At 38.1% G+C, this 26,666-nt stretch overlaps 1 protein-coding gene across 1 annotated transcript; it reads left to right on the top strand.

The window, feature by feature from the left end:
* Nucleotides 1-2,501: 2,501 nt before the first annotated feature.
* On the top strand, nucleotides 2,502-26,640 carry DDX52 (DExD-box helicase 52). Its single transcript, XM_019982210.2, has 15 exons — nucleotides 2,502-2,659; nucleotides 3,744-3,936; nucleotides 7,437-7,564; nucleotides 8,536-8,721; nucleotides 10,631-10,774; nucleotides 11,652-11,763; nucleotides 13,808-13,880; nucleotides 14,375-14,578; nucleotides 16,878-16,968; nucleotides 18,835-18,957; nucleotides 19,075-19,225; nucleotides 19,404-19,479; nucleotides 20,782-20,853; nucleotides 21,508-21,600; nucleotides 24,645-26,640. Exons 1-15 carry the CDS (start codon nucleotides 2,573-2,575, stop codon nucleotides 24,697-24,699), a joined length of 1,788 nt encoding a protein of 595 aa, XP_019837769.2. The 5' UTR covers nucleotides 2,502-2,572; the 3' UTR covers nucleotides 24,700-26,640.
* Nucleotides 26,641-26,666: the final 26 nt, after the last annotated feature.

Genomic DNA, 26,666 nt, shown 5'->3' with positions numbered 1-26,666 from the left:
AGCCAATAAAGCAGAAATAGATGTTTTTCTGGGACTCTTGCTTTTTCGATGATCCAGCAAATGTTGGCAATGTGATCTCTGGTTCCTCTGCCTCTTCTAAAACCAGCTTGAACATCTGGAAGTTCACGGTTCACGTATTGCTGAAGCCTGGCTTGGAGAATTTTGAGCATTACTTTACTAGTGTGTGAGATGAGTGCAATTGTGCAGTAGTTTGAGTATTCTTTGGCATTGCCTTTCTTTGGGATTGGAATGAAAACTGACCTTTTCCAGTCCTGTGGCCACTGCTGAGTTTTCCAAGTCTGCTGGCATATTGATTGCAGCACTTTCACAGCATCATCTTTCAGGATTTGAAATAGCTCAACTGGAATTCCATCACCTCTACTAGCTTTGTTCATAATGATGCTTCCTAAGGCTCACTTGACTTTACATTCCAGGATGTCTGGCTCTAGGTGAGTGTGAACACACCATTGTGATTATCTGGGTTGCGAAGATGTTTTTTGTACAGTTCTTCTGTGTATTCTTGCCACCTCTTTTTAATATCTTCTGCTTCTGTTAGGTCCATACCATTTCTGTCCTTTATCGAGCCTATCTTTGTATGAAATGTTCCCTTGGTATCTCTGATTTTCTTGAAGAGATCTCTAGTGTTTCCCATTCTATCATTTTCCTCTATTTCTTTGTATTGATCACTGAGGAAGGCTTTCTTATCTCTCCTTGCTGTTCTTTGGAACTCTGCATTCAAATGGGTATGTTTTTCCTTTTGTCCTTTGCTTTTCGCTTCTCTTCTTTTCACAGCTATTTGTAAGGCCTCCTCAGACAGCCATTTTGCTTTTTGGATTTCTTTTTCTTGGGGATGGTCTTGATTCCTGTCTCCTGTACAGAGTCACGAACCTCTGTCCATAGTTCTCAGGCACTCTGTCTATCAGATCTAGGCCCTTAAATATATTTCTCACTTCCACTGTACAGTCATAAGGGATTTGATTTAGGTCATACTTGAATGGTCTAGTGGTTTTCCCCACTTTCTTCAATTTAAGTCTGCATTTGGCACAGTCAGCTCCTGGTCTTGTTTTTGTTGACTGCATAGAGCTTCTCCATCTTTGGCTGCAAAGAATATAATCAACCTGATTTTGGTGTTGACCATCTGGTGATGTCCATGTGTAGAGTCTTTTCTTGTGTTGTTGGAAGAGGGTGTTTGCTATGACTGATGCGTTCTCTTGGCAGAACTCTATTAGCTTTTGCCCTGCTTCATTCTGTATTCCAATTTATGATCATGCTTTTACATATAGGTTTGTCACCACTTACACAGGGATTGGGTTCTAAAGTCAGCTCATAAAGAAAAAACTTATTAAGTAACTATTCTTGGAAATTCCTTAAATCACACATAAACTACAGCACTTGTGGTTTCATACATGTTGATTTTACATATGATTGTGGCCGTATTTATGTGCCAAATTGAAGACCAATACTCCATTTCCTAAAAACTCAGTTGATTTTTTCCCCTCCTGTACTGAGATAAATTGTTTTCATTGAGAAATAGATGAAAAAGTACTTGAACTTTCACATTTCGTGAAAACTACTTATTTTTAAAGAGCAGACACAGTTGGAACAAGCTGCTCCTGCTAGAGAGAATTAGGGACCAACTCCATCAGAGGGTTCAGCAGACTCTCAGCCCTCATCTCCTCCTCACTCCACATTTGCTTTTCTTGAATGTAAAGGAGCCACACAATTTAAAGTATTTCTCACTCTATGGTTGAATATGTATAACTCAATTAACAAGTTAAATGCTTGTTTGACATGATCGCATTGTACTATTTATATTTTGATGGCTCCTAAATTTATTTTTCTAGCCCTGACCTTTCCCCCTGAGCTTCAGACTCATGTAATCAACTGCCCACTTGGACTTAACCGCCACTTGAAATCTATGAGGCATCTTAACATGCCCAAAACATAGGAAGTGATTTTCACTTTCCATGCCTCATCTTCACACAAAATAGCTGTTCTTCCTTCCGTCTTTCCTAACTCAGTAATCGGCATGCCACTTACCCCAGATTTTAAAACAAAAACATAGGAGTGATTCCTCCCTTTCGCTCATATGAAATTCATCAGGTGTACTTAGATCTGCCTCCAAAACATATCTCAAATTTACCCATTTAATTCCATCAGCTCAGCTCATCACCCTAGTCCAAGCCACCACCATCATTTCTACTTTGACTGACCTCCCTGTTTCCATTTTTACCCTTGTCGCATTGTCACTTTTCTGATTTAGGAATTATTCTGCTTGTTTGTTAACATCTTCTATCAACACTAAAATATAAGTTTCCTGAGGTGAAATTTGTGTAGTGTTGTTTACCAAACTATCCCTAAAGTATAGAACAGTGAGTGCCTGGCATGATTTAGATAAATATTTTTCTAATCAAACAAATAACGACAGACCGTAACTCGGTAAACCCGCCCGACGTCTCACAACCAGGAGGCCCCGCCCTCTCCCCCAAGCCACTTCCGCCCGCCCTAGGCCTTCTGGGAGAGGAAGTCCTCTGCGCAGGCGCTATGAGACCACGGAGCTTTCTGGGTAAAGATGGATGCTCACGATCTGTTTCGCCGGCTCGGCGTGGGGGCCAAATTCGACTTGAGACGCTTTTCAGCGGACGCAGCTCGATTCCAGGTATTGTATCGCTTCCAGGCAGAAGCGCGAGTAACTGAGGAGGGGCGGGAGCCGGAGAAATTGCTGGCTGCTGGGGGAGCCCGCACTCGGAGACCCCGTGGCCTGGTTGTGGGGCATTTCCCCTCATTTGGCGTTCAGGTTACCGCAGCCTTCTGAATGAACCGTTTACCTGTCCTTCTGTAGACTTGGTTGGGTCTAGCAAGGAAATGTTTCACCTGCATTCCACCTCCCTAGCCGCTCTTCTGAGTTTATTGAAAGCACCGTTAGAATCTTACTCTCAAAAATTATCTTTTTTCCGAAACTGATGGAAAATAATTTGAAAAACAGCAACAACCTCAAAAGGAGAGAACAGATTATTTCACGGTGTTTGTCTTGGCTTGCCTGGGCATTTTTTTTTTTTTTTATTCCCGCTACTCCACGGCGTATTAAGTAGTGAGAAGAACCATTTGAAATGGGTGCTCTTACAGAGGGAAAGTAGTGAGTGATAAATCGAGAGAAGTTGGGGCCCAGTTGTGAAAAATCTTGAATATCAACTTTGGTATTGGGACTGGAGACATTTTTGTGTGTGTGCCACACCTGTGTTTCTTCTTTCTCTGACGGTATAGTGTAGTTGTTAAGAGTTTGAACTCTGGAACCAGATTATTCAAGTTCAAATCCTCGGCCTCCCAGTTACCAGTTTTGAGACCTTGGTAAAGTTGCTTAACCTGTTAATGCCTCGATTTTTCTCATCTGCAATATTGCTATTTACCTTGTTAGGGTAGTTGAAGGAAGGAGGAATTTAATATATCTAAACATGGTTAGAAATTTGCCTGATTATGCAGTGTTATTGTTATGCAGATTAAGCGTAAGTGTTAGGCTTAAAAGTGCTAGTTGCTATTATGATTATTATTATTACTGTTATAAAGTCAGAAAAGGTGTCATCTTGGATTCCATTTGCCCAAACTCTTGTCAGCTCAACAGATATTTGGTGAAAGACAAAAAAGATTGGGAGTCATTGTACCCACGTCCTTACTGTCAGTGCTGCTAAAGTGATAACAATGCCAAATCTGTCCACAGATTTCATTTAAAATTTTTTGGGTTTTAGATAGGAAAAAGGAAATATGACTTTGATTCCTCGGAGGTGCTACAGGGACTGGACTTTTTTGGAAACAAAAAGCCTGTCCCAGGTGATTGTGGGGCATTAAGAACTCATCAGGAGCTACCAGATGAAGAGAAAACAGAAGAAAGCCAAATTGAAAGGAAGAAGCAGAACAGGAAAAAGAAGAAGATAACTTCAGGTTAGGGCTTGATTTATGGTTTTTGTCTTTAATTTTTTTTTTCGTTTACAGAAATAGTACAACCTTATGGTTACATGTCAGACAATATATGGCTGTTTGTCATTTGATAGCATTTAGGTTGTTTCAGGGTATTTGTGATTACAAATATTGTTACAGTAAAGATACTTGTAAACATATCTTTTTATACAGGTGCTGTTATTTCTGTAATTAGCATCCCCAAAGTGGATTCAGTGGGTGAAAGGGCACGCACACTTCTTCCTTTGAACAGATAACTGCAAAGTGACTTCCTACAGCCATGGCAGTGTTGGATACTGTTGGTCTTTTTTTTTTCCTCCCCAATCTAATGAGTGAAACTTTTTTTATTTATATTTTCTTGATAACTGGTGAGATTGAACATCTTTTCATAGGCTTTACTGGATATTTACATTTCAAGTTTTGTGACTTGTTTGTACTCATTGGCTATTTTTCACAAGGTTTTTTTTTTTTTTTCCAGTACTCAACTATAGGGGTATTTGTCTTTTTCCTTGTTCATCTATTAAGTTTCCTAGCCATTTTACCTTTTTGGTAGAGTAAATACTTACACATGATTTTTAAAAGTTATACAAGGGTGAAAAGTAAATTTTCTTCCCAGTGTTTTATCTCTAGTCCCCTGTTTCTCCAGAGGCAACCTCTGTTACTCAGTTTCTTAGATATTTTTGTAGAGATAGTCTATTGACATGTATTTATACCTCCCATAAAAAGCATGAATGATTGCATACTCTACGTGCTGTTCTGTTCTGAAACTTCCTTCCTTCTACCCCTCTTATAAAAAAACTGTATCTTGGAATTTGTTATGAATGAATAGGAAATGCACTGCCTTGTTCATTTTAATGCAGCGTCACATCCCGTTATACATTCCATTATTGATTTGACAAGTTCCTAAGTGGTGGGCCTTTAACTTGTTTCTCCACTTTTGCTTTTACAGTGTTGCAGTAAATGTTATTCTACTTTGTGTATGTGTGGGTATATCTCTTTGATAAATTCTTAAAAGTGGGATTTCATAGTTAACAGATAAACTTATTTTAAATTTAGATATTTAGGAATTGTCCACCAGAAACATGGTATCATTAGGAAGTCCACTGCTTTGTTCATTGAGCCATAGCATAGTATCCTGCTATATATTGTAGGGATGTTCCATTAATTGGTTTGACAAGTTTCTGTGTTACGAACATTTACTTTGCTTCCACAGTTTTGGTGACAGTGTTGCAATAAAAGTCATTTGCCTTTCCTGGCTACAGGGAAGTTTACTATAAAGCCTTCTATCAAGATGAATTCTAAAAAGACCTGACACCAGCTTAGGGAAAAGATTCAAATATTGGGCAACCAGAAACACACAGATACATCCTGTAATCGTTGAGTAGCAAGTGCGGATAGATGTAAAGAGTTGTAATGGGAGAATTCAAGGTCTTGTGGATTAGTAATGATTCAGGTCTGTTAATGCCAACTGTCTCCTCATAAAAGTGAGCATAATTTTTTATTTTTTTAAAAAAGTCATTCCAGTTGGTGATGCCCACCAGCAGTGTATGAGAGTTTTCTTTTTCTGTTGTTATAATTTGCCTCCTCATGTCGCATTGCACCTTTTTTCTATTACACTGTCCATCTGTTTCTCTTAATTTGTTAGCGAATTAACTCTTGTCTAGCATACTGGGTTTACACATGTTTTCTAGCTTGTCCTCTCATAATCTTATTTGTTTTTGCCAGTTTATGTGTTAAATATATCTTTTCCTTTATAATTTATTTTTGCTTTTGTGCCCTAAGCATTAAATTAATATATATTTTTTTAATTCTCCCATACTTTCTTATTTGTAGTTTCATTTTGTTATATTGAAATCTTTGGCCCTCTGGGATTTTATTTGGTGTAAAGAGTAAATAAGGAACTAATGTAATTTTTTTTTCCAGATGGCTAGCCGACTATCTTAATATATTGATAATCCATCTTCTCCCCATTGGATTCAGATACAGCTTTTATTGTAACTTATTTCCCATATATATTTGGGTCTTTGGGTTCTGTTCTATTTCATTTACTTCTGATTCTATATTCATAAACCAGTACAAGCTTGTTTCAGTTAACATGGCTTTATGTTATAAATGAGCTTACCTGGTGGCTCAGACAGTAAAAAATCTGCCTGCAATTCAGGAGACCCGGGTTCAGTCCCTGGGTTGAGAAGATCCCCTGGAGAAGGGAATGGCAACCCACTCCAGTATTCTTGCCTGGAAAGTCCCATGGACAGAGGAGCCTGGGGGACCAGGGTCCATGGGGTCACAAAGAGTCGGACACAACTGAGAGACTAATACTGTGTTATAAATCCCAGTAGAGTAGTGTGGCATACCATGTTTATTGATTGAGCAACTAGATGCTTTCTCCCTAAAGTGAGCTATAGGATCAGTGCAAATCCAGTTAAAATTCTAGTTGGCTTTTTTGGTAGAAATTGAAAAGAATTAAAAAATAATAATAATAAACATACATTTACCATGTGATCCACCTGTTCTGCTCCAAGAATTTACCCAACAGAAAGGAAAACCTATGTTCTCACAAAGACTTGTATACTTGTGTTCATAATAGCTTTGTTTGTAATAGCCAAAAATATGAAATGACTCAAATGTCCCTGGACAGTGGAGGATAGACAGATTGTATATCCATACAATAGGATGCTCCCTATAATAAAAGGTTTAAAATGATCAATACATGCTCCAACATAGATTGAATGGATGAATCTCAGGATAACTATACTAAGTGAAAGAAACCAGACTAAATTTAGTACATACTATATGATTCCATTTGTATAAGATTCCAGGAAAAAATAAAGTTAATTAATCAACAATGAGAGAATACAGGTTGTTGCCTAGGAATGGAGTAATGCATTATAAGGGGCTACAAGGAATTTTGGGAACTGATTAAAATGGCCTTGAATGTGTTGATGGTTTAACAGGTGTATTGTTGCTGTTGTTTAGTCACTCAGTCGTGTCCAACTCTATTGCAACCCCATGGACTGTAGTCTGCCAAGCTCCTCTGTCCAGGGGATTTCCCAGGCAAGAATACTGGAGTGGGTTGCCATTTCCTTCGCCAGGGGATCTTCTCAGGTCAGGGATCAAACCCATGTCTACTGCATTGCAGGTGGATTCTTTACCACGGAGCCACCAGGGAACTCCAACAGGTATATACATATGTCAAAACTCCTCAAATTGCATACTTTAAATATATGCAGTTTATCAGTGAAGTTGAAAAAAATTTAAAAGAAATTCCAGAAGTAGTCTTTACTAATTATTGTTCTTAAAATTTTTTTAGCTATTCTTGCATATTTATTTTATCACGTAAACTTCAAAGTCAACTAGGCCAGTTACCAAAACTATCTAGTTGTATCAACTGTTACTTTTTCTTTCATTGTGAAGATATGGCCTATTTGTGCCACCTGAGAATGTTACAGTTAAAATCTTTAAATTTTTAAAAATATATATTTTAGAAATTACTTCTGAAGAAGTTTCTACTATACAGTGGATATCATCTGTGGAAGCAAAGATTGAAGATAAAAATGTTAAAAGAAAAAATAAACTAACTTCAGGAAAGTTAGAGCAGCTAAGAAAAGAAAAGGTGAGAAAAATATCTTCACCCTAATTGTTTTTCTGGCCTTGTGCCTTTTTCACTGTGCTTGGGTTTTTTGGTTCATCACAGTATGATTTTGTTAAGATAGAAGGTTATTTGTAGTAGTCTAGATTTTACTTTAATGAAAACTTAAAGTAGCCTTTGTGCTGTGGCTGAAATTTTTAAAATTTAAAATTCTTGAAAGTATCTTAAAATCTTGAAACTTAGGGTCAAATTTGAGAATGTGTTTAGAATTAATTTTTTTAGATTTATTTCCCTTTGATAAACATAAAATTGGCCCACTTTATCCTTTATGTTAAACTCACTGGTTTTGAAGAATTTCATGTGACGGGGATTTGAGAGTTGGAATTCTTAAGAAACCTGTTTTCTAACTTGGGACTAGGAGGAGTGGACTTCAGAAGAGACAACAAATACGCCATTGTCGAGTTTGCTGCACTCCTGCCATGTTATAGATGGAGTGTTGTTCAGCTCGTTTAGTAATCCTGAATCCAGAATTTGGCTGTCTGGATCAGAGAGTGGGAAAGCCAAAAAAAAAAAAAAACCCAACATCACCTGACTCTTCTAGTGGCATTCAGTCTTAATAAGTAGAGCTTTTAGGGTAGATCGTTAGAAAGCATCGGCACTTGTGTGCTAAGTGCCACATAAAGCAACTAGATGGAGTCAGTGCCTGTCTTCTAGCAGTTTATATAAGATTGTGACTGTGACAGTAGCACATGAGTATGAATAATGTTCTTCGTGGCATTGACACATTAAATGTGGAAAGTGTGGCTAGATAGGTTTCATTGTTAGGAAGGTCATCCTTCTATGAAAGGGTGGAAATTGTACCTAATATGTCTCTTTCACGGCCTGGAATTTAACTAGAAAGCTTCATATGCTACTAAAGCTTATTTCAGAAACTTACTATTGCTTTACAACATCTGACAATGTATTTTACCAAATCCCTTTATTTTACTTTTCAGCTAAACTTCTTCCGGAATAAACATAAAATTCATGTCCAAGGAACTGATCTTCCTGACCCAATTGCTACGTTTCAGCAACTTGACCAGGAATATAAAATCAATTCTCGACTGCTTCAGAACATTCTAGATGCAGGCTTCCAGACACCTACACCAATCCAAATGCAAGCCATTCCAGTTATGCTGCATGTGAGTGTGAAGGCCTCGAAGTGGGTGTGTGTGCGTGTGTGTGTGTGTGCGTTCATTCTGTTTCCTCTGTCTGTGAGATCCTCCCTTCCGCCTTATCTCCCCTTGTTGAAATCCTTGCCATGCTCTAAACTCCATCTCTAATACCTGTGTCTCCATAAAATTTGTCTTGATCACTACTGCTTGATGTGATCTTTTTCCTTTACCAACACTCTTTCCCCTAACACCCAATTCTCCATGTTTTCTTTTTCTTGCAACATTTATCTTACACTTTATATACTATGTATTTGCACTAACTGCACTTACATTTTCCATTTAACTAAATGTGTTCATCTTCTGAGCATAGAGACTATGTTCTGTTTATCCATCATTGATTTGGTTTATAATATCCAAGAACTATTTCAGAAGTGCTGAATTCTTGTATATAACCTGACTTTGTTTTTAATTCCAGTACTTTAAAAGATTTTGCCCATGCCGCGCAGCTTGTGGGATCTTAGTTCCCCAACCAGGGATTGTACCCACACCCTCAGCAGTGAAATCACAGAGTCCTAACCACTGGACTGCCAGGGAATTCCCATATCCCAGTACCTTTTATTATTGAGCTATATTTAAGTACCGAAAAAATACATAGATGTTAAGTGCACAGTTGAGTGAATTTCAGCAGTTTCATACCCTTGCCATTCAGTCCCCACCCCACCCTCACCCAGAGGTGAGCACTCTTCTGGTTCTTCGTGTTGTTTAATCTCTCAGTTGTGTCTGATTCTGCAACCCCATAGACTGTAGCCCACCAGGCTCCTCTGTCCACGGGATTTCTCAGACAAGAATACTGGATTGGGTTGCCATTTCCTCCTCCAGGGGATCTTCTCAATCTAGGGATCAAACCCACGTCTCCTACATTCCAGGTGGATTCTTCACCGCTAGCCACCAGGGAAGCCCTGTTCTGGTTCTTATTGCCGTATATTATAGAATTCATATAAGTGGCATCATTCAGTATGTGTTCTTTTATTTTTGGTTTCTTTCTTTCACTCTGTGAACTTTTTTTGAGATTCCTCCATGTTGCATGTATCAATTTGTTACTGATATATGAAATGCTGAGTAGTATTCTCTTGTATGAGTATACCATGATTTGTTTATGCACTGTTAACAGAGGTATGAGTTAACTTAGATTTTTGGAAATTAAGTTTTTCTGAGGTTTCTTTTTATAGTAGTGAGAGCTGACTTTTTCTCCCCACATAACCAAGGCGGCCTTCCCAATTGTAGTAGCCAAAGGGTATGAGTTCCCTCCCTCCTCATCTGTATTAATCCTTTTCATTTTCTTTGGGAAACTGAAATCAGAATATATTTGAAGGATGTTTTTTACTGACATTATAGCAAAATTGCTTTTAATTTTCATTAAAGTGTTGTTTCTGTAGTGACCTTAGCTTAAAGCTTTAAAAAGCACAGTGACTTTTTGAAGATTGTCACCTATATATGACTCTCACTGGTGTTATCACCACTTTTTATTTTACATTTAGTCCTTCTGTTATTTATTAAAATTTTCCGTAAGGATGGAGCAATACAGATACCAGGACCAAAAGTTGGTTTTCTGATTTAACTTTGATAAAGAGGATTAGGGAAAAGGAAAATTGAAATAATGGGAATATGGTTGTGGATTATCTTTGGATTTTAGTTATCTTGTTTCTTTACCCAGTTCAAATTAACTTTAGTAATAATGCTCAGAAACTCCGTTGGGGTGGTGGTAGCAGAGATGGGTGGTGTTAGAAAAGCAAATATGGGAGAAGTTAGAAGAATGATGGGAATGTGAGTATCTGGACTTGCTGTGTATAATTTTATTTTTATGGCTGGTAGCATTATTTGACTGGCACTAAAAATGTATGTACTCTTCCTTATACTTAATATACTCTGTTTTTAGGGTCGAGAACTTCTGGCTTCTGCTCCTACTGGATCTGGAAAGACTTTGGCTTTTAGCATTCCTATTTTAATGCACCTGAAACAACCCACAAATAAAGGCTTCAGAGCCCTGATTATATCACCAACACGAGAACTTGCCAGCCAGGTATAACCTGTAGTTTCTGAAAAGTATGTGTTTGTGTTTGCCAGTCATCTTTCTTATTTGAGGGTAATAGAAAGGTCCAGAAGAGAAGGGCCGTGTCTTTGTCATGGTCAAGTATTGTGTACAAAGCATACTTCTAAGTGTCTTACTGCATAAAGTCTTATAATTTTCTAAAATATGATGATCTTAGCATTTATACTGTGGTATATGCTCTAAGATCCTTGTAGTTGGAAGGCTACTGTAACATATGTGTGTTAGTTGCTTAGTTGAGTCCAACTCTGCAAGTCCATGGACTGTAGCCCGCCAGGCCCCTCTGTCCATGGATTCTCCAGGCAAGAATCCTGGAGTGGGTTATCAGTCCCTTTTCCAGGAGATCTTCCCTAGGGATTGAACCTGGGTCATCTGCATTGCAGGCAGATTCTTTACTGTCTGAGCCACAGACAGTAGTGGGATGTGGTCTGTAATATATAGTTCCTCTTTAAAACTTTTTTTCTCACTTAGAAAAAAGGAAACCTCATCTCAGTTTTTGAGAAAGTAAAACTATACTGTGATCCATTCGACTCTCCCCGTGTGCTTAATGTAAACATGCCAAGTATGAAATAGTTTTGAAATGGTACTTTATTCTTAAAAATAATACAGAGTTGAAGAGTTTTGATTTTATCTCTTGGAACTGGTTTACTAGACCTGAAGAAACTACTGAATCTTATTTGGCATTGATGTTCCAAAATGCCAAGATTCCAAGTTAATCTACAGATTATCATAAGCTTAATTTCAGGTATTCACGGATTGATACTAGATCTATTTTATAAATACTAAAAAAGTGACTGTACATCTTATCCAAGTATTTCAGCAGCTGATGTTTTTATCATTTCTGTTTTAGATTCACCGAGAGTTAGTAAAACTGTCTGAGGGAACAGGATTCAGGATACACATGATCCACAAAGCAGCAGTTGCAGCCAAGAAATTTGGACCTAAATCATCTAAGAAATTTGGTAAGGGATTGCTAGGTAGCACAAATGGTAAAGAGTCCACCTGCCAGTGCAAGAGACTCGGGTTCAATCCCTCGGTGGGGAAGATCCCCTGGAGGAGGAAATGGCAACTGACTCCAGTATTCTTGTCTGAAAATTCCATGGACAGAGGAGCCTGGCAGGCTCCATGGGGTCACAGGGCCTGACACAACTGAGCATGCATTCAAGAGGATGGAAGCTGTAAATTCAGTTCAGTTCATGCTTGAAGTGTAAGGGATTTGGAAATTTCAAATATCCTAATTGCCACCTAAAAATTCTTAAAGTGTAGTTAGTTCGATTTTTAGAAAAGCTGAAAGAAATCTCCTTTCACCCAGTAGTTACATAAATATATACCAGGGGTTCTCCACCTCACCCTCCACCCCAGGGATATTTGGCAATATATGGAGATATTTTGTGACAGCCGGGGAGAGGTGCTACTATTAGAGGGATAGAAGCCAGAGATACTATTACACATTCTGCAGTGCACAGAACAGCCTCCTACAGCAAGTTGTCTGAACCAAAATGTCTGTAGTACTGAGACTGATGATCCCTGCTTTATTCTATTGGTTGTTAACCTGCCATGGAAGTATTCTGCAGATAAGACTGGCTTACATCCCTACTCTTAACATCCACCAGAGAAACTCTTTTACTTGGCTTTTATCTTGAACTTCTGAATAAAGTTCCATTTAAGGAAAGTATTTTCCTGAAAAACAAACGAATGTTTGAAAAGCAGACTGTGGGATGATTATATTCTTGCCTCTTAGAGGCCAAGTTCAGTTTAGTCGCTCAGTTGTGTCCAACTCTTTGCGACCCCATGAACCGCAGCACGCCAGGCCTCCCTGTCCATCACCAACTCCCGGAGTGTACCCAAACTCATGTCCATTGAGTTGGTGATGCCATCCAACCATCTCATCCTCTGTCATCCCCTTCTATTCCTGCCCTCAATCTTTCCCAGCATCAGGGTCTTTTCAAATGAGTCAGCTCTTCACATCAGGTGGCCAAAGTATTGGAGTTTGGGCTTCAACATCAGTCCTTCCAACGAACACCCAGGACTGATGTCCTTTAGGATGGACTGGTTGGATTTCCTTGCAGTCCAGGGGACTCTCAAGAGTCTTCTCCAACACCACAGTTCAAAAGCATCCATTCTTCGGCACTCAGCTTTCTTCACAGTCCAACTCTCATATCCATACATTACTACTGGACAAACCATAGCCTTGACTAAACAGACCTTTGTTGGCAAACTAATGTCTCTGCTTTTTAATATGCTTTCTAGGTTGGTCATAACTTTCCTTCCAAGGAATAAGTGTCTTTTAATTTCATGGCTGCAATCACCATCTGCAGTGATTTTGGAGCCCAAAAAATAAAGTCAGCCACTGTTTCCACTGTTTCCCCATCTATTTGCCATGAAGTGATGGGACCAGATGCCATGATCTTCGTTTTCTGAATGTTGAGCTTTAAGCCAACTTTTTCACTCTCCTCTTTCACTTTCCTCAAGAGGCCCTTTAGTTCTTCACTTTCTGCCATAGGGGTGGTGTCATCTGCATATCCTAAGTTATTGATATTTCTCCCGGCAATCTTGATTCCAGCTTGTGCTTCCTCCAGCCCAGTGTTTCTCATGATATACTCTGCATATAAGTTGAATAAGCAGGGTGACAATATACAGCCTTGACGTACTCCTTTTCCTATGTGGAACGAGTCTGTTGTTCCATGTCCAGTTCTAACTGTTGCTTCCTGAGCTGCATACAGGTTTCTCAAGAGTCAGGTCAGGTGGTGTGGTATTCCCATCTCTTTCAGAATTTTCCACAGTTTATTGTGATCCATGCAAGTCAAATAAAAGGAGAGTAAGGATTTAGTAGTTTGTGCTATGATGGATTAAAAAAATACGTACATTAGTTTGTTGTGTTATTGGTATAGTGCGTATCAGTACTTCTCCCCACTTGAGGTTATTAACTGAAATGCAGGGGGCTTAATCCCCTAGTTCAAGAGGGATGAATGTTTTGCAATTTGTACCATTTGTTTTTCCTTACAGATATCCTTGTGACTACTCCAAATCGACTAATCTATTTATTAAAACAAGATCCTCCAGGAATAGACCTAACGAGGTACATTACTTTAATAATGTCTTTTATGTTTGTTTTTCATTAAGTTGATTATATTTTGTCCTCAACTATAATATAATACTTGTAGTATTGCCCTTTGGAGCTTGCTATCTGCCAGCTTTCAGTCAGTGTTGGTGCTGAGAAATATCTGGCCTGAAATAAAGTTAACAGATTCTGATAAGCAATTAGTACAGTTTCCCTAGAAATTTTTCACATCTTTCAGCAGTGGTGATGGAGTTCCTAACGTTTATCTGAGGTTCTGACATTGCCAGTGGAGCTTCATATCCTTGGGGTCTAATGGAATAGGTACATTAATTTATGTTGATCTTGTTTTACCTTTTTATTGCTTATTCTTCTTGTACCTTTTTCTGGTACAATATGTAGATCTGAGAAGCGTCATTGTGGTTTGACTTCTTTATGTGTTCCCACAGTTTAGTGACGTGTCTTGGATCTTTCAGTTCAGTAAGCTACAAATGTTTTTTGTTGTTGTTTCTTAGTGTTGAATGGCTGGTAGTAGATGAATCAGATAAACTGTTTGAAGATGGCAAAACTGGGTTCAGAGACCAGCTGGCTTCCATTTTCTTGGCCTGTACATCCCACAAGGTGAAGAGAGCTATGTTCAGTGCAACGTTTGCCTATGACGTTGAACAGTGGTGCAGACTGAACTTGGACAGTGTCATTACTGTATCCGTTGGAGCAAGGTAATTCTTCCACGTTATCCCACTGATTAAAAAAACCACACAAGTCATTATTTTAGACTAAAAGAGACAGGTTGTGTGGCCTAAGATTAATAAAAAGAGTTTTACTGAAAGAAACATATTCTTTAAAGTCAAGATTGATTAAGGATATTCTGTGTTAGAATAATCTAAAGGGACATTCTCATATTGTCATGTAGATATTACTGTCATCGTGCGTTTAGTTGATTTTTCCCTTCCATAAAGTATGACCATGAGCTCTGTGGCCACCCAGAGGATTTAATCTCTTTGATGGCTTAACTCAGTAGGGCTGAGAGAAGGAAGCTGATGTTACTGAGCCACTTGATTTATAATTCCTTTTTAAAAATATTTTGGGGTGCATTTATGCTAATTGGTAGGGAAAAAGTTTTATGAAATTATAATACTTCCCCTTGATACACTGTAGTGCAACCCATGAAGTAGTATGGAGCTTCCCTGGTGGCTCAGACAGCAAAGAATCTGCCTGCAGTGCAGGAGACCTGTGTTCAATTGCTGGGTTGGGAAGATTCCCTGGAGAAGGGAATGAACATGTACTCCAGTTTTGTTGCCAGGAGAATGGAAATGAAGTAGTAAAAGTGAAGATTGTGGCTGTATGAAAAAGTGCTTGTAATACTGTGTTAAGTAAAAAGCCAAATGAAATAATAAAGAATATCCTAGCTACTTCCAACTTAAAACTCCTGTGTATAAAAAGAGAAATAGAACAGATTCACCATAAATATAATTATGAAAGGAGATAACAGAGTGGAAAAAGTATTTATACATAGTATATTACAGTGGCTTATAGAGTGTTACTAAAGCCTTGAGACACCTTACTCCAACTATCTGTCTGTAAATAAACCTTTGCTATCATTATGAAAAAAATTTAGCCATATGAAGCAACCTTTAAAATGTTCTGATTTTACCCATTAATTTTACTTTTAGAAAGATTTTGAAAGATTGGAAACATGAAAATATATGACTAGAACACAACAAAATATCAAAATTTATCGTAAAATGGTAGAATTGTGGGCAACTTATTGTTTATGTCTTTTTTTAATTGAAATAACATTTTTATAATCAGAAGAGAACATTTAAAGACTTAAATAGACATTTCTCTGAAGAAGGCATCCAGATGGCCAATAGGCACATGAGAAGATGCTCGATATCACTAATTATTAGAGAAATGCAACTGAAAACTGCAATGAGGCACCACGTCATACCAGTCAGAATGGCCATCGTCAGAAGGGCTACAAAGAATAAATGCTAGAGAGAGTGTAGAGGAAAGGGAACCCTCCCACACTGTTGGTGGGAATATAAGTTGTTGCAGCCACTATGGAGAACAGTATGGAGATGCCTTAAAAAATTAAAAATAGAGTTGCCATATGATACATCAGTCTTATTCCTGGGCATATATCCAGAGGAAACTAATTTGAAAAGATACATGCACCCCAGTGTTCATAGCAGCACTATTTATAACAGCTAAGATGTGGAAACAGCCTAAATGTCTACTGACAGGTAAGCGGGTCAAGATGTGATATGTACATACACAGTGGAATGCTGCCGCTGCTGCTGAGTCGCTGCAGTCGCGTCCGACTCACCGATGCCATTTGCAGCAACGCGATGGACCTAGAGATGATCATACGAAGTGAAGACAGTAGAGTCAAATGTGATATTGTACAATATGTGTAGAATCTAAAAATGATACAGGTGAACTTCTTTACAAAACAAGCAGACTCATGGACATAGAAAACAAACTTAGGAATACCAAAGAGGGAATGAGGGGGGAGGGATAAAGCAGGAGTTTGGGGTTAGCAGATGCAAACTTCTAAAGGTAAAATACATAAACCACGTATAATTACCTGTAATGGAAAAGAGTTTGAAAAAGTGTGTGTGTGTATAACTGAATCACCAGAGACTAATGCAACATTGTAAATCAGCTGTACTTGAACTAAAATTTAAAAACCTTGGTATAACACAGGGAGCTCTGTGACAACTGAGAGGCGTAGGACAGGGAGAGAGGCTCAAGAGGGAGGGGACATACATACACTTACGACTGATTCACGTTGTTAAATGGCAGAAACCAACACAACATTGTAAAGCAGTTATTCTCTAGGTAAAAGTAAATTTCAAAAAACTTTGTCTTTAAAACATAAATAATTAGGTACTTATATTGATAATGGAAAAAATCATTCTGTTGGAGGTATGTGTAAATTTTTTCATTTATTTAAAATTTATGGGGAAAAACAAAGATTGGCTGTCACACTGTAAGATATGTTTTCTTTCTCAGGAATTCTGCAGTAGAGACGGTAGAACAAGAGCTTCTCTTTGTTGGTTCAGAGACTGGAAAACTACTGGCCATGAGAGAACTTGTTAAAAAGGTAAATTTGGGCTGCATTTTCAAATTTTGATGAAGCTCACCAAGCCTTGTATTACTGACGGGAGGCTGAGCACGTTTTCCTGCGTCGTGTTTAGTACTGCTGCTGCTGCTAAGTCACTTCAGTCGTGTCCGACTCTGTGCGACCCCATAGACGGCAGCCCACCAGGCTCCCCCATCCCTGGGATTCTCCAGGCAAGAACACTGGAGTGGGTTGCCATTTCCTTCTCCAATGCATGCCTGCATGCTAAGTCGCTTCAGCTGTGTCCGACTCTAGTGACCCCATGGACTGCAGCCTACCAGGCTCCTCTGTCCATGGGATTTTTCAGGCAAAAGTACTAGAGTGGGGTGCCATCGCCTTCTCCGTCGTGTTTAGTAATCCAGTGGCAAATCAGTAAGAAGCACATTGGAGCAACTTGTCCCAAGTGGAGAGGCTCACCTCTGAGAATAAAGTTAAGTTTTCTGTCCCCAGCGCAGGGAAGGCTAGGAAAAGACATAGTTGATGCCCCCAAAGCCTCCTTTTTCCACATCTGTGAACTGGCAGACCTCAGAAATACTGGGGGTTCAGTTCCAGACCACCACAGTAAAGCCAGTGTCACAATTAAGTGAGTCACAGGAATTTTGGGGATTTTCCAGTGCGTAGGAAAGTTGCATTTATATATGCTGTAGTCAAGTGTGCAGTGGCATTATGTCAAAAAAACAATGTACACACCTTAATTAAAAATACCTTATTGCTAAACTTGGTAACCATCACCTTCAGTGTGTTATATTAGTAACATCCAAGAGGACTGATCACGGCTCACCGTGGCAAATATAATAATTGTGAAAAAGTTTGAAATATTGTAAGAATTACCAAAATGTGCTACAGAGACAAGAAGTAGGCAAATGGTGCTGGGAGAAAAATGGTGTCGATAGACTTGCTCGAACATAGGGTTGCCACAAACCTTTGATTTATGAAAAACCTGCCAAGTGCAATAAAACAAGAGTATGCATGTATATATAAATCTCCCCCCACCACTCTGCTGCTTCCATGTAGAACTGGGGCCTTACATGAGTAGGGCCCACTGGAGTGGGGTTTTTTGTTTTATGACTGAATTGATACAAATATAGTACTTAGAATAGTGCTTGGCACATTGTGCTATTTGTTAGTTATTGATGTCACTTGGCAATAGGAAATAGAAGGTTTTGACAGATATTCACATAGGATTATACTCCAGGGATTTTTAGCCATGCATGAATTTGTTTTGTGAACCTTCTGAAATTGTGTGAATGTCTGACTACCTATTAGACAGCTTCATATCTCGCATTAGATTCTGAAAGGATGTATGGACCATAATTACAAGGTCAAGTCCTAATGCTGACAGTTGAAAATATAGAAAGCTGGTTTGAGAGAGAATCAGGGTTTGATAATACAAAATGTAAAAATCATTTGCTTAGAGCTGGTAGTTATAACTTAAATTTTGTCTAACTTGATAAGATAATTTTGAGAGAACTGAGAACCAGGAACTAAGCTTTTTGGAATACCCACAGTTAGGATAAATAATGGATTAAAGTGATAATTACTACATTTTAAGAAGGAACAAAAATGTTCTGAGGCACAGAAGCAAACGTGTTTATTTCAAGGAGTAGACATCCATTGCTGTAGACAGGTGAAGGGGGATTAATTAGACAAGATTTTGGGGATGGGCAAAATGGAGAGTACTGTTGAAGGGAAGTAGGAAAAGCCCATTGTGGAGAATGCATGCTGAGGAAGATGGAGGCAGGCTTAGACCACAGGTCTGAGAAATTTGGCAATTTCTAAATTGAATTAAAATCTTATGAAATGATGCAGTTATATTCTTAATTATGGGTTATGTGTGCTTTCTTTTAGGGTTTCAATCCACCTGTTCTTGTTTTTGTTCAGTCCATTGAAAGGGCTAAAGAACTTTTTCATGAGCTCATATATGAAGGTATTAACGTGGATGTTATTCATGCAGACAGAACACAGCAACAGGTAAAGTCAAATGTAAACTTTCAAAGCAACAAAGAACTAAGTACTGGCATTTATGAAGCACTTGTTTTCCATTCCCAGAGTGGTGCTAAAACATCTCTCGTATGTTCTCTTAACCAGAGAGATAACACAGTCCACAGCTTCAGAGCAGGAAAAATCTGGGTTCTTATTTGTACAGCCTTGCTAGCCAGAGGGATCGATTTTAAAGGTGTGAACTTGGTTATCAACTATGACTTTCCAACCAGCTCAGTGGAATATATTCACAGGATAGGTGAGTCACGTGCCCACCCCCACTCATCTGTCTTAGCACGTCTACCAGAGTCCCTTCAGCATGTTCATTTTTTCAGTACTGTAAAAATCCAGTGACTTGTATATGTGAATCTTGAAGGTCCCATTCCCTTCAAAAATGAGTTGTTTTTTTTTTTTTTTAATGATCTGATTTCTCTTAGGTCGAACTGGAAGAGCTGGGCATAAAGGAAAAGCTGTTACATTTTTCACTGAAGATGATAAACCATTATTAAGAAGGTAAATTAGGAGAAATAGCTTAGCATTAAGTTGGCAAAATTAGTTCTTTATTCTTATACACAATTGATGGATAATTACAAAATGGCTATGTCCCAAATTCTTTTATGATATTAGTCAACCAAATGTTAGCCATGAAAGAAAAACGATCAAAAGGCTTCGTTTTTGTTCTTCCGTTGTTAGATTTTGGAAGTATTCACAAGAGAATATTCATTTAAGTTTCATACTCAAAGAATTCTTCCAATAACATCACTTGATATTAATCACAAGGTAATATTAAGGTTTTTGGATTAGTGAATAGTTAAAGTTAATCCCTGAATCTCTTTATGTTACAGCCTAGTCAAAATGATCTCTTAGCATGGTACATTCTTCCCATTACTTTTAGGGGCAGATGGAGTTTATCTTTAGTCCCAGGTCACTTGTCATAGAGGAAAAACTGCTTTAGTAACACACTCCAGTATTATTCAGTTGTAGCTCCTTGAGGCCTGGGTAACATATGATGGATACATTTTTAGAATCTCATCTTAATTTAGTCCATCATCCTAGATGTTAATGTAAAAGCTGAGTTGTATTTCCTACACTTGGGCTGCCTACAGTAATGTTAGGCTGATGATAACTGACAGCAGTTCATATTTCTAACAAATCAAGCTGTGGATGGAGGTGGTTTATACATTGACCTGTTTCTCAGTTGTGGCACAGATTTTGATTTGTGCCTTCTGAGCCTTGGCTCTGTCAACCTTGGTTTTATCGTGAGCAGACTCGTGTGATACGTAGGGGACTGTATTCCAGCAGCCTTGATGCACCTGAGTTCTCCTCAGCAGCTCTAAGCATGTGACTCTGATGACCGCCCCCCATATCATTGTGTGCACCTCAGTTTTCTTTTCCATCTGGGAAATGGGGATAATGATGATACTTACTACAAAAGCTTCTAAATGACTGTACATTGAATAAGTGACTGTACATGAGAAGCTCAAGTCAGCCAAGCCCTATGATTTAATAAATTTAAGTGTGACTCTGACTTTAGCGTTTTCATTCAGCACTGGGCTGTGCTGGTTAGGGCTTGATGCATGTTGAGTAGAAGCGGTTGCTAGCTAAAATTATTCAGCAGTACCTTGATTGCAGTCCAGCAGACTCTTCTCTCAGTAGTCCAATGTGATTGCTTCTGGTAATAATTGATCAGAACACTTGACTGGATTAGTTTCTTGTTTGTATAGTCTTAGTTCCTCTTCTGTTGTACAGAGCGTTTAAGTACATAAACAACAGTTTGACAAGATACAAATTTATGTTTACTGGTACGTTTTTCAGTGTTGCCAATGTTATCCAGCAGGCTGGATGTCCTGTCCCAGAATACATAAAAGGTTTCCAGAAACTACTAAGGTACAGTCTTAAGTTTACTTCGGAGTTCTCTCTCTTTGCACGTACATTCTTACTTTCACACTCGTACATTGTGGTTCTATCAACATTACTGTTCTAGAACCTTCTAAAGTAAAAATATTTTAAAGTAAATTATAAATTTAATAATAAATAATAAATTATAAATAAATAATAAATAAAAATAAATAATAAAGTAAATTATAAAAAAAAATCTAAAGTAAAAAATATTTCCACTTAAATACTTGTGAATATTGTGTGCTCTTTCCCTGTCAGTTTTTCATCCTTGAAATTTTAAGTACTCAGATTTTTAAAATATTAAATGTGAGTGAAATATGCTCAGATTTTAATTCATAAAGCTAGTAAAAAGTAGTTAATTGGCCAGAATCAGACTCTAGCGCTTATTGGCAGGATATGAGTGACACATATTTTAATCATAATCAGTGCCTTTGTAAAAATTGGTTGAATTTCCTCTCTTTGGATTACCGCTCTAGGTACTATTAGGTAAACTAGTATATTAAAGTGGACACAGTTTTGTCACTATAAACCAGTAAGTAGATAAACAAATTTTGTGACCAAGAACCAAAACTAGTTTTAGTTTTAGCTCTCTAAATTTAAGTTGCACTTAATTCAGTTCTTTCTTCTCTTTGTAACTTCCAGTAAACAAAAGAAAAAGATGATTAAGAAGCCCTTGGAAAGGGAGAGCATTAGTACAACTCCAAAATATTTTTTAGAAAAAGCAAAGGATAAACGGTAAGTATATGGTAAAAGTTAGTTTGACTCTGTCATTTTCATATAACATGGGCTTTCTTTTTCCTTAGGATAGATTTTTAGAAATAAAATTTAATAGGTCTACAGTCCATTATGGAGAAGGAAATGGCAACCCACTCCAGTATTCTTGCCTGGAAAATTCCATGGACAGAGGAGCCTAGGGGGCTACAGTCCATGAGGTCGCAAAGAATTGGACACAACTGAGCGACTAAACATTAGCAACAGTCCATTATAGAATCTAATAAAAGTAATATATCAGGTTGCTAATGATTTGGAAACTTGGTTAATTCAATCTTGGAATTTGTCTTAACATATTAATTTTTTTTCCGTCTTTGGAAATATGATTTCAATTCACTGTGAATTAGAATTGCACTGTCCACTATCTCCACATGGAGTTCCCAGGTAGCACTAGTGGTAAATAACCCGCCTGCCAGTGCAGGAGACTAAAGAGACACAGGTTTAATCCCTGGGTCAGGAACATCCCCTGCAGAAGGCCATGGCAGCCCACTCGAGTATTCTTGCCTGGAGAATCCCATGGACAGAGGAGCCTGGCGAGCTACAGTCCATGGGGTCACAAAGAGTCAGACACAGTGACTTAGGACACATGGACACACTATCTCCACCCAGCCTGCATCTGGACACGCTACAGAAGCCACCTGTTAGGACTGTCAACTCACATCAATGGAATCTTCCTTGAAGCTTCATATTCTGGAAAGGATTTCAGTAGGATTTACACTGAAGCATGTTGAAACATCTCTGAAAAGTATAATTTGAGTAAATTATAAATTTATATGTAAATTATAAACATTTACATATTTATATGAAATTATACACAAATTTGTTTATATATAAATTATAAACTTGAGTAAACTATAAGTTCATTTAGCTTAATGTTTTGAGAATTTCAAAGTATAGTTTTTTTCTTTTTCTTTTTTTTTTAGAATGTACACAGGACTACCTTTTTTGCCTATCACTACTAGGAAACCATGATCTCATGGAGGTAGACTGAAATATTCTGCATAGTACTATTCTTTCCAGTATTTAAGAAAAATGACACTTTAAATTCTGTCAGTACCAGTTAATATATAACATATATAAAATGTGGGCATTTGCCAAGTACTTACTGTCCATCTTTAGCCTTACTGCATGTATTTGTATTACATATGTACTACATACATAATATGTAGTAAGATGTTAAAAGGGTGTAAAATGAGACCCCTTTCCTGAACTTAGGGAAAGGAGATTAGTATACATGAAAAAAATAATTAGAAAATAATTTTTAAGTAAAATAGAAGCTAGAGAAGGGAAAATCATTATGAATTGGTGTTGTTTGCAAAAAGTTTTACAGAAGTAGAATTATCTTCAGGGATAGGTAAAATTTAGGCATGTAGAAGGAACAAGGTGAACCCAGGTGAGAAAACTGGCCTGCACTTTCCTTCTGAGAAGAGTCAGCCTGACATTTTGTATTAATTGTGGGAAGTCATGTTCAACCCCAGTACATGGCATGTACAGAGTGTCCCAAGGGTTTAGTGGTTTTGAGCTTTAATAACGGGAGGAATAAATGTTACAACCTTACAAAAATACATCAGTGGAAAGATTAATTCATACCTAATCAGTTTTGTGCCTCCTTAATGCATTTTTTATTTTTCTTCTTTGTGGCAACAGTTCCTGGGTGGATTGGTAGAAGATTAGTAGACCAGTGCATTGGCACAGGAGGTTGCCCTGCTTTGTCACCTTATCTGTCTCACTAGACTTTTTCCTGCGATGAGCTCTTTCTGAATTGTTGCATGTACATCAGAACCTCATTCTTGGGTGATCGTAAAGCTAAGATTGAAAGTGCAATCTTTTCAGGTACTGACTAGCAGCTGAGGAAAGTTTTTACCAAGATGGAAAATCAACTAGAGCATAAGATCGTGGCTTTGTTGAACTATAATAAGAAATACTGATATTTTAAATTATATATTTTGTTGATTTTTATAAGTCTGTAGCCTTTATGCCCTGAAGTTATTAAAACTTACGGCTGCACTGACTTTGAGGACACTTGATATAAACCTGTCCCTAGCCCCTGCTTAAGGTGCTTTAGTTGTCTATTTTCTTCACATTTAAAAACCATACTTCTTAACATAACATACACATAAGAGTTGATCTGACACCAGCTTGCCTTTCCACTGTAGATGTTGCTATAATGATCCTACCCACACCTGTGGCCTCAGCTCTGTGCTGATTACTCTTAAGTCCATATCTTCAGACCCTGCTTCCCAACTGAGTAATACACCTAAATCCTGTTGCCTAGTGGACCTCACTTCAGGCACCACAGACTCACCCTGGTGTAGTAGAGGGTGGAGGAGACTGGATTTGGAGCAAGAACTGGCTCTAATATCACCTCTTCTGTGTGATTTTGAACAAATCACTTCACATCTTTAAGCCTCTTTCTCCCTATATGTAATGGAAATAGTTATATAAATAATAACTCTGCTGCTGTTAGTGAAGGATTGAGTTGATTGGCATTACTCTACTGTAGTATGCAAATGTTGATTATTTTCTCAAAAGTGTTTTTCTTGGGTTAAGAGTTAGTTGATGGCATTTACCATTCAGCAGACTCTAAAATCAGAATATCAGAGTTCATATCTAATATTACCAGTGTGTGATGATCTGCAAGTTACTCAACCACTCCACCTCCTTTTCCACATCTGTATAAGGAGGATACTAATAGAATCTTTTTTCATAAGTTAGAAGATCTGAGTTGATACATATAAAGCACTTGTAACAGTGTCTAGCAGTTAATCAATGTGAATTCTTTTTATTAGGTCAGAATCTTTTATGCCATGTTGTAATGTAGTTTATTGTGGTGTTTCTGTCTCACTTAGGTGGATGTGTTTTTCTAAAGGGCAGAGACACGGCTTTTTTTAACTAATGTCTCATATACTTGATCGTGGAGGTTTCAGTAAATGTTTATTAAACTGGTAGAGCTTTGGAAAGTACATATATCTAAAATTTCTAATTCAACTTTCCTTTCATTATCACAGGAAAAAGGTCACTGGTCAGAACAAGAAGAAAGTAGCTCCTGAGGACAAAAGTTAAAAACAGACTTTTAAAAGAACTATATCGCCAATGTGATTTCATAATTCCAGCATGAATGTTTTTTTCATGGAATATATCGTCTTATAATCACCTGTACCAAATATTTGAAGTCAACCACAAGAACATGGGACTGGTGAAAAATGATCCTAAATTCTCAGTGTATCATGTCAAGTTTTAATTCGTAGGTGATTTTTAAATGATTATACAGTGGGAAAAACATTCAATGACATCCGTGTGGTTTGAATCCAGAGTGATACTTCTTATAGAAGAACTAAAGCTTGTACTTAAAGTAACAACACCCAAATGTGGTAAGCTGGATTTTTCCCTTCAAGTGTGAAGGCAGGTGTTGTATATGCTGTGGAGAGGCATTTGGAACCACATGGCAAAGTCAAGGCTTGAGAACCCACTTTTTTTTGGGGTGTGGTGGGAGGGAAATGGACAAGAGGCAACACAAGCTGTCTACCAAGAATAAATCTACTCATCTCTCTATTTCACTGTTTCTAAATTTGTTGATGGCTTTTTGTAGTAGGAGCCATAACAATGAGATTCCTTTTCTCTCCCCATACAGCAAATTCCCGTTGGCTATCTATTTTACATATGGTAATATAAATTTCCATGGTACTCTCTCTGTACATCTCACCCTCTCCTCCCCTCTCCCCTTGTCCATAAGTCTATTCTCTATGTCTGTTTCTCCATTGCTGCCCTGCAGATAAATTCTTCAGTACCATTTTTTCTAGATTCTGTATATGTGTTAATATGATATTTATCTTTCTCTTTCTGACTTACTTCACTCGTATGATAGGCTCTAGGTTTATCCACCTCATTAGAACTGACTCAAATGTGTCCCTTTTTATGGCCGAGTAATATTCCATTACTCAGAATTGGACATGGAACAAAAGACTGGTTCCACATAGAGAAAGTAGTACATTAAGGCTGTATATTGCCACCCTGCTTATTTAACTTATGCAGAGTACATCATGAGAAATGCTGGACTGGAAGAAACACAAGCTGGAATCAAGATTGCTGGGAGAAATATCAATAACCTCAGATATGCAGATGATACCACCCTTATGGCAGAAAGCCAAGAAGAACTAAAGAGCCTCTTGATGAAAGTGAAAGAGGAGAGTGAAAAAGTTGGCTTAAAGCTCAACATTCAGAAAACTAAGATAATGGCATCTGGTCCCATCACTTCATGGCAAATAGATGGGGAAGCAGTGGAAACTGTCAGACTTTATTTTTCTGGGCTCCAAAATCACTGCAAATGGTGACTGCAGCCATGAAAAACGCTCCTTGGAAGAAAAGTCATGACCAATCTAGACAGCATATTAAACAGCAGAGACATTACCTTGCCAACAAAGGTCCAGCTAGTCAAAGCTATGGTTTTTCCAGTAGTCGTGTGGATGTGAGAGTTGGACTATAAAGAAAGCTGAGCACCAAAGAATTGATGCTTTTGAACTATGGTGCTGGAGAAGACTCTGAGAGTCCCTTGGACAGCAAGGAGATAGAACCAGTCCATCCTAAAGGAGACCAGTCCTGAATATTCATTGGAAGGACTGATGCTGAAGCTGAAACCCCAGTACTTTGGCCACCTGATACGGAGAACTGACTCATTTGAAAAGACCCTGATGCTGGGAAAGATTGAAGGCAGGAGGAGAAGGGGATGACAGAGGATGAGATGGTTGGATGGCATCACAGACTCACGAGTTTGAGTAAACTCCAGGAGTTGGCAATGGACAGGGAGGCCTGATGTGCTGCAGTCCATGGGGTCACAAAGAGTTGGACATGACTGAGTGAACTGAGTTTTGTACAGTGGAATAAAAAATTGACTTCATACATGTAAGGTACTTGGAGTGGCACCTGACATGAATGTTAGTTATGGTCATCGATACTGTAATAAACTTTACTCAGCAACATTTGAATTAAACTTACTTATTTCCTTTAGTCAGTCTTTTATTCTAGAGTCAGGA

This window comes from Bos indicus, chromosome 19, assembly GCF_029378745.1.
Source record: "Bos indicus isolate NIAB-ARS_2022 breed Sahiwal x Tharparkar chromosome 19, NIAB-ARS_B.indTharparkar_mat_pri_1.0, whole genome shotgun sequence".
Taxonomy (NCBI): Eukaryota; Metazoa; Chordata; class Mammalia; order Artiodactyla; family Bovidae; genus Bos; species Bos indicus.
Note: the sequence above shows the minus strand (reverse complement) of the source record. Positions and strands in the feature narration are given on the sequence as shown.